Source organism: Galeopterus variegatus, unplaced genomic scaffold (assembly GCF_000696425.1).
Source record: "Galeopterus variegatus unplaced genomic scaffold, G_variegatus-3.0.2 Scaffold4659, whole genome shotgun sequence".
NCBI classification, from domain to species: domain Eukaryota; kingdom Metazoa; phylum Chordata; class Mammalia; order Dermoptera; family Cynocephalidae; genus Galeopterus; species Galeopterus variegatus.
The window spans coordinates 53,185-62,021 of record NW_007730770.1 but is presented as its reverse complement, the minus strand read 5'-3'; the positions used below and the strand labels follow the sequence as shown (position 1 = coordinate 62,021).

Here is an 8,837-nt window from a genome sequence, read left to right as displayed (position 1 = left end):
CCGTCACCAAAAATCTAAAGTTCATTCATTCAAATCAGGTGTGAGCCCATCTGGTGTGGGTGTGGGAATTAGAAAAGGTACCCGCCCATGGTTGGGTGGGTGCAGCGTAGGCTGGAGTTCAGCCCCGACAAGCCCCTCATCCGTACCCTCTTGTGTAGGGCACACACTCCTCAACCATATTCTGCTGTCCTGGGTGAGCCCAAAGAAACATTTAAAAAAATATATTTGGGTTGTATCACTCTGAACTGGGAGTAAAATCTTAGTTTTATGAATGGATATATTAAAATCTGTGAAAAACATTTTAATGATAAAAATAAAGAAAAATGTAAATGAGGAAGAACATTGCTATGAGAAGCCTAAGGTACATGTCTTTAAATAAAAGAAACTCCATGTTTAATGAAGTGGCCAAGCACCCTCCCTGATGGTGATTTAGACTGCCCCCTCAGACACAGAAGTTTAAAATGCAGTGGTTCAATGCTGGATCCATAGCTTTGGACATGTAAAGTGAAATTCACTTGACAAGGTCAAATATGTTAAATTTAAATCCCATCCCAGGGGAGAGTGTAAATCTGGGATGGGAGAGCAGACAAAAGGACTGACGGATCTGTCATCCGATCTTCCAGGCTAAAAGATGTCTTCCTTTGTCCTCTGCTCCCGCATTCAAGTCTGTGCACATTCAAATCTGTGATCAGCAAGACAGCTCAGACTCTATAATAAACAGAGTGTGATGCTGTAACGGGCCAGAAGCATGCCTCTGTGGAGAGAGAGGACCAAGTACCTGCTCTCTGAGCTTTATAAAAAGCTCCTCCTAAGCTTTAAGTATTTTTAGTTACAATATTTATAACACATACCTGTTGTCTTTTTTTTTTTTAAAGCCACCTTATCTACAGATAGAATGGACAGGTCTATTAGAGCCATAAATGAGAATGATTCCCAGAATCTGAGGAACAGAAATTGCCATCTGTTATTTAGCATAATTTAATTTAACTGATGAAACTGCCTCCTTTCTGTGAGGAATTTTGTCTTTTCCAAGATTCAGTAGAGAGTACAGGGTTAAGCCTTCAGATATTTATATTTGGGCTATGGGTTATTTTTTAATATAATCATGGATACACTTTAATCCCAACAATCAATCAGGATTTATGCAAAATAGTACATGGACCATAAACTGATTTTATTTTGGAAATGAAAATATCTATTGATGCCCTAGAAGACAGGGCCTAAAAGAAATAAGAACCAGTGCTCTTAACCATTTAATCTTTGGGATTGACATAGAAACTGAAAAATAAATAATGTGTTTACTAATCATTTCTTCTGATAGGAGCATTAGCATTTATATCAATAAATGATTTATAGAGAAGACTAAATCATGTGTAAGAAATTATCTACAGAAATTTAAATGACTATTTTTCACCGCTGCCAAGAAAAATGCTTCTAGCTACAAACTGGCTGCCAGTTTTTACTACAGGGATGTAAATTAATTACAAAGTAATGGAAGAATGACAGAATTCAGAACAAATATCTGTAATACATTCAAAAGCCAAATATAATTTTTAAGATTATGTACTACCAACGCCTTCAGCATCAGTTATCACATTGACAATTATATATGAGTATTTACACATATGAGCACATCCATAGTTTATGGTTAATACACAGAAATAAGAATATTATATGTATGTATAATTTGTTTTCTGTAAGCATACTGGCATCAAACTTCTACGTGCTATTTTTCAAAGTACCATATTTTTTCTGTGAATGAAAAAGCAATATTTACAAGGCTTACTCATCAATTGAGAATTATGGTAAATAAGTACTTGGGGCCTGTGCTATATAAAGGGACTAAGAAAAACAGCAAAATGTGGAAGAAGAATACCACTGCCTTACTCTGGCCTAGTCCACTGGGCCATCACTACTTCAAACCTCTTAAAATATTTGAAGCTCAATGCTCCTTATCTCAAGAAGGTTGCAATTAAGGGTCTAAATTGTAACAGTAATGGAAAGTAAAGGGGATGCAGAAAGTGCCGATATCCAGATGTAGATCAATGGCTAATCATTTCCACTGGTCAGGGGCTAAAGGGAAATGTGTGACTAAAGCTGTGTCATTTAGCATAATGGCTCATTAGAAATTGCAAGAAGAGAAATGTGACACAGGATCTTAAGTGATGTTTCCAGAAACAAAATAAAATCATTTGGGGCCCATTGATCAAGTCTCGTTTGTGTTATTCAAGAAGACTGATGCTTTGGAAAACCGTCTGGATGATTTCACCCGTCTCTCTTCATATCATCAACCTCGTAACCATAAAACACTCCAAATTCTGTGCTTAGAGATGGTTAGTTGGGTCTGTGTAGCCATGTTGCAAATTTTAAAACTCATGTTTAAAACTTATATATTGTAAATAATATTGGCTAACTGAAGCCCAGGTTGAAAGTTAGGAAAAACAAAGCTTCTTTGCCAGACTCATTGATGGAGTATTATTAGTAAAGTCACTTTATTAAATCCCATCTTCTCAACTGTAATATGTATGTAATTTACACAGTCTGAGGATGAAGCGACTGTTACAACCAGGCATCATCCTGGGATATATATGCTGAACTTTTGCAATTTTCCATTGTTAGGAAAGAGTAACATAAAACTACCTTCCTTGAATCTGCTAAAGGTTATGACAATTTCAGGTTTATAAGGCAGTTTCATAGATCTAACATGTTTTGTACGCTCTTGGGTCCTATGAAAAAATATTATCTTCATTTTACAGATGAGTAAACCTAGGTTCTAAGAGAATGAAAGTTAAATACTATCACTGATAAAGCACAATGAGAACTCAATTATTTGTTGGATATACCTGTAACTAAAACGATAACTCAAGATGATGATATAAGGTATCTTAAAGTATCTACAATTAAATCTATAATATGCAAATATTTTACAGGATTCTGAGAACATACTTAATCAATTTCCCTCCTAATCTTGATCAGCAAGAAATATATATTGACTACCTTTCTATCATGTACCCTAACATGGCCAAGTTTCAATCTCTTTTGTTCTGGTATACATTTATAAATTTTCCCTAACCTTTTCTAGTCATTTTGTAAATGTACGTTATTAGGTTAAGGGTGATTAAATCAGAGAAGAGATGGAGTAGCTGATGGGAAAAGCTGCTAAAAGCATCAGTGACTCAATAGTGTCTTTATTTTTTTTAACAAAAATGAGCACAATTAATAAGGGGACTTTCAATAAGCCATTTTTTTTAAGCACATAATGGCTATCATTATTTCAAGATGATTGCGTGGACAATGACTACTAATCTGACTTGGAATTTTTTTTTATTACAGCGGGAGTAGCTGATGGGAAAAGCTGCTAAAAGCATCAGTGACTCAATAGTGTCTTTATTTTTTTAACAAAAATGAGCACAATTAATAAGGGGACTTTCAATAAGCCTTTTTTTTTAAGCACATAATGGCTATCATTATTTCAAGATGATTGCGTGGACAATGACTACTAATCTGACTTGGAATTTTTTTTTATTACAGCGATACTTTTGAGCATTTAGACAAACTCAGAGTTTTTGTTGTTGTTTGGTTCTAGCTTTGTTGGTTGGTTTGGTTTGTATTTGGACAAGTGCTGTGCCCTGCCCGTAATAATTCGACCTACTAGTACTACATGGAAGTGGGAAGGCAAAGGTGCAAACTGTGTTCACATTCGAGAAAAACTAAAACAAAACAAACCATGCAAAAAACCTTTTCCTTCTACATCCTTAGTATCTGAGGCATGGGGGTAGATTTTCAGTTAACAATTAGACTCCCTGGAGAGTAGTTTTGCTTGTTCTGCCTTATAATACTTCAAGCAACCCCACGCAGAGGGATATGTTAACCATCACTCCCCAAAGTCCCTTATGTGTTAAAAGTGTAGTAAGTCACACCTATTTGTTTCATCAATTTAAGTCCTATTTGGAAGTAAGCAAGGTTTAAACACATACATGTTGACGCATATGTGCCAAGATAATATAGCTGCAGTATCAGATACTGGGCCAGTGAAGGACCCACTGGATAAAATGCTGTAACAAACTTAGTTTTTTGCACCACAGTAATTAATACTTATTACTTAACACTTGTTGAATGTTTTTATTAGGCCTCATGGCTAGCTTAACATCAGCACACCAATGTTAAGCAACTTTCCATCCTCTTCCTCCTCTCCTATCCCTTTTGTGCTCCAGGAACTGGTCATCGAAATTCCTCTCCTGGGAAGGGGTAAGCATAACCGTTATCACCAAAGGAGCATCTTGTGGGCTGCGGTAGCAGGCTTTGGGCTGGGCTGGGAGGAATGCTTTGTACTGATATAGTGGTGACACCTAATCAGAAGCCTATGTTCTAACCAACCAGATGTTAGCGGACCACAAGGGCTGTGTCACCTTGCATACCACTGATTTCGAAATTGCTCATTACTCTGCCAGAGCCCTCCCTCAAAGTAATATAAAACCCCTGCTTTCTTTTGTTTGGGGAAACTGATCTGTCTCCCCCCCACATTGGTGGAATAAAGCCTCTTGGCTGAAATGGCACCTGGCTCAGGTCTCTGTCTCTCTCTCTCTCTCCCTTTTCTCCATCTCACCGAATCTAACAGTTTTCTATCCCTGTGCTCCTTCAGTGTAGGTCACACACATCAAACAAACAAAAGCCAAAAGTATAGAAATTCTAGACTTCTTTTTAGTCTATTTAACCCTTAGCCTGACCAGGCTGCCAGGACTTTGCTAACCAGCTCACTATACCCACCAGCATCCACTTCTTAAAGGAAGGTGATGAGATAAGCCACAAGCCCTTCTTTAAATAATGATATGTAAACATCTGAGTTTCTGCTGAACGTGCCTGGCAATTTAAGTCTTATATTGTTTATCTGTAGGGTCTTATTACTGAAGACCATTAATTGGAGGACATTCACCAGAAATAATTTTTCAAATATTTGTGAAATACAAAAAGTTATATATCCTAATATATCCTAAATACATTATATACATATATATTTTTTTTTCTTTTTTTTTTAATAGCATATATAGAGCCCTGTGGGCCTCAGCCCCACCCTCACCACCACACATCTAGGCCAGCAACCAGGAACAGAGCCAGCCTGATGCCCACCCAGGGGTCCTGAGATGGGGGCCATGGGCCTTAGCCCCACTCTCATTGTACATCTATGCCAGCAACAGAACCAGCTGATGCCTGGGATCCTGAGACAGATGCCAGGCCAGCCCCACCCCTGCCTGTACCCAGATCCTAGAATGCACCTATTAACCACGTGTGTTTCTTTGAGGTGCGTGACTTATCTGCTCATGTCCTTCTCTAAATTTCTGCTTAGATTTTTCTAATTCATTTTTAAGAGTTCTTTTTGTAAGAAGGATGTTAATCTTTGTGTGTAAAAAAAGAAGATAATAGAGAGTGTAAGAATAATGGTTACCAGAAGCTGGGAAGGGCGGGATGGCATGTATTGAAACAACACACTGTACCCCACAAAAATAAATATAAATGAAACTGAATTAAAAATAGAATTATGATGAGCAAAATGAAACACAAAGTATTAAGGAATATATTAAATGTTGAATTGCTGTAAAACATAAAAACAAATATTTTCAAGTTTTTAATTAAAAAATAGCATATATAATATCTATTTGATTAAGATAAAATAATCTGTATTAGTCTGTATACACATATATAATAATCATCAGTTATATATTCATTATATATACATATATAAATACATAGCCCATTTACGATAAGCCAATCCACTGAATTATTACCATGGCATCTTATAACTATAATTATTTTAACTTTGATTAAATGCCATCCTCTAGCCCTAAGTGGGATTTTAGAAAAGTTCAGTAAACATAAAATATGTCATCTTATTTCTAAATATTTAATTTTTAGGGCATTTTTTAAACAATAATTCTATGCTTCTGGGCTATATTAAGCTTACGTCTTTGCTGTAAATGTCACGCAGAATGTCATCTTATTTCTAAATATTTAATTTTTAGGGCATTTTTTAAACAATAATTCTATGCTTCTAGGCTATATTAAGCTTACGTCTTTGCTGTAAATGTCACGCAGAACTTGAGCACCTGAACTGAGAATGTTAGTGAGGAAAACTTTCTCATGTGAATATGCTACACTTTTCCACCAAAGAAAGGTAGCCAAGGATCATTCCTTTTTCTCCCTCCTCTGGTAAATTTAGGAGATTTACAGCAATTATCTTACTATTAGAATCTTTACCAAGTGTAATAGTATTACTACCTCAACAAATCACCACAAACTTAGCTGCTTAAACAACACAAATTTATTATCTTACAAGTCTGTAGGTCAGAAGTCCTACACAGGTGTAGCTGGGCTAACTCCAAGATGCTGGCAGGCTGAGTTCCTTTCTGGAGGTGACAGAGGGGAATCTGTTTTCTTGCTCTTTCGGATTATTGTCACATTTCAATTCCTTGCAGTTGTAGGACCGAGGTCTCCATTTTCTTGCTGATGGCTATTGTCAGCTGACAGCCATTCCCAGCTTTTAGAAGCCAGCCACATTCTTGGCTCATGGTCCCACTTCCCCCATCCTCAAAGCCAGCAACAAGGCAAGTCTGTCATATTTCAAATCTCTTCTCCATTTTCTCCTATTGCATCTCTCTGACACATTCTTCTCCCTACCTTTTTCACTTCTAAGGACCTACGATTAGATTGATACCAACTGGATATTCCAGGGTAATCTCCCCACTTTAAAGTTCTTAATCTCAATCACATCTGTGAAATCCCTTTGCCTTACCAGGTAACATATTCACTGATTCTGGGGACCAGGGCCTGAGCATCTTTGGGGGACCATTATTCTGCCTACCATACCATGAAACTATTTTGTGCCACAAAGAGGTTCACTTCATACCTGCACCATAAAAAATAAAAACTGAAAATGAAAATTTCTTTACTTGTTTCTAAATGAAAGTCTGGCCCATTCTAACTATATAAAAATGTTCTGTCTTTCAAATTGCAAAATCCTGCTTGATGTTAAGAAAAATGGGAATTAGCTATGTGAATTTCAACCAAAGCCTTGGTATATTTGGTAAGTGAGATTTAAGTCCAGCATTACTATTCAGTAGTGCACCAGCAGTGCACTTCTGCATTTGCATTGACTAAGCATCGAGCCTGAACCTAAACCAGTCCTCAGAATGAAGTGAACCATATTTTCAAATAGTTTTATGAAATATAAAATGAAGTCTTGAAAAATAATGACTATCCATTATCCAATAGCCATTGCTATCACTAAAATTGCTAATATTTCAAATGAGTAAAAAAGGAGCCTAAATTTTTTTTAATTAAATATTTATTTCATCTTCATCTTATCCCTTAAAAGGTTTTGTGTTTGTTTGTTTGTTTGTTTGTTTGTTGTCCTTTTTGAGACCGGCCGCACCATGCTCAGCCAGTGAGTGCTGTGAGCAAACCAGTCATCCCTATATAGGATCCGAACCCGCGGCGGGAGCGCTGCTGCGCTCCCAGCGCCGCACTCTCCCGAGTGTGCCACGGGCTCAGCCCAGGTTTTGTGTTTTTAAATGGACGTTATTAATATAGCAGTAATTTATATAACAAATGAATACATTGTATAAATAAATAAATATACATACATAAATATAACTATACATATTCAGGGTGCATGTCCTAAATTTTCTCTTATTGGTGTGAGCCATCAAAAAGATTGAAAATTATTATACTAATAAGTTCATATTGAAAATTATTATTCTAATAAGTTTATATTATATGCATTTGGTTGCTACATTACAAATTAAAACTAAAGGAAATGCTTATCAATTAAACTGATATCATTAGTTTTGCAAGAGTTTTAATAACAGTTAAATCAGATTTATTTGTTATGATTTCAATTAGCCACTCAAAAATGTCATAAAAGGTTACTAAAAAGCCCAGAATCTCCTCATTTTGGAAATATTAGGCAAACATTTTTAAAATACGACTTTTTCTATATAGTAACTCAATTTTAATAATTGAACTTTGAAAGTCACAGGAACATTTACGATATCAATCCCTCTTTAATATGTAGGGGGTTTTATTTGCTGTTATTTTAAGATGTGGCCCCTAATTTCTTGATATGAAACATAAAAATAAAATTTTCTAAATACATTAGCAACAACTAGAAAACTGGTTCTCTTGATTTCTTTATGGTTCTTGTGTAATGGATTGTTTTTCTCTGGTGACCAGCAAAATGTGTCACAATGCAAGATGTAGTTATTTTTAACAACTGGGTAATGAATAATAGATAATGTGTATAATTTTATTTCTTCAGTAGAATGTATTTTCTCCTCCCAAGACTATTTGCTATTTACTTATTTAGGGTTTTCTATTTGTATATTTGTGTCTAGTAGATGCACAAAACATGTTCTCTTTAAAAATATGACTTAAATCCATTCTACTTACCAAACTATTCCCTGAGCCCCAGAGCCAATAGGCTTTAGATTCTGGTAGCGCTTGAGAACTGTGAAGGTTGAATCTCCCACTTCCACACTGTAGAACTGGTTGTCAACTTTGCTTTTGCTCATGTTGTAATGTTTGGCAATATATGACACATCCACTTGTTTATCGAATCCCTGTCAAAAAGAACAACAAAAACATGAGACACGAACAAGAAGAATGAGACAGAGAAGCCTATTCTTTTAATGATTGCTAATACTAAGCTATCTATCATCTAGTTCATGTAGTCCACATAGGAAAAAATATGTATTAGGCCATGCAAGATTACCTGGAGTAAAAGAACTTAGAAAAAAAGTACAAAGGAATTTTTTTCAACATAAAATTATTCATAATAGAATAAT

The 8,837-nt window shown here is 35.8% G+C and overlaps 1 protein-coding gene across 1 annotated transcript in view; it reads right to left on the bottom strand.

Annotated features, from left to right (window-relative positions):
• LOC103603521 (mitogen-activated protein kinase 10) overlaps positions 1–8,625 on the bottom strand; it is a 63,998-nt gene extending 55,373 nt beyond the window's left edge. The window contains exon 1 of the mRNA XM_008588060.1: positions 8,443–8,625. Coding sequence (XP_008586282.1) covers positions 8,443–8,564 — 122 coding nt within the window. The 5' untranslated portion in view covers positions 8,565–8,625. The remainder of the gene's footprint in view (positions 1–8,442) is intronic.
• Between the last annotated feature and the right edge of the window lie 212 nt (positions 8,626–8,837).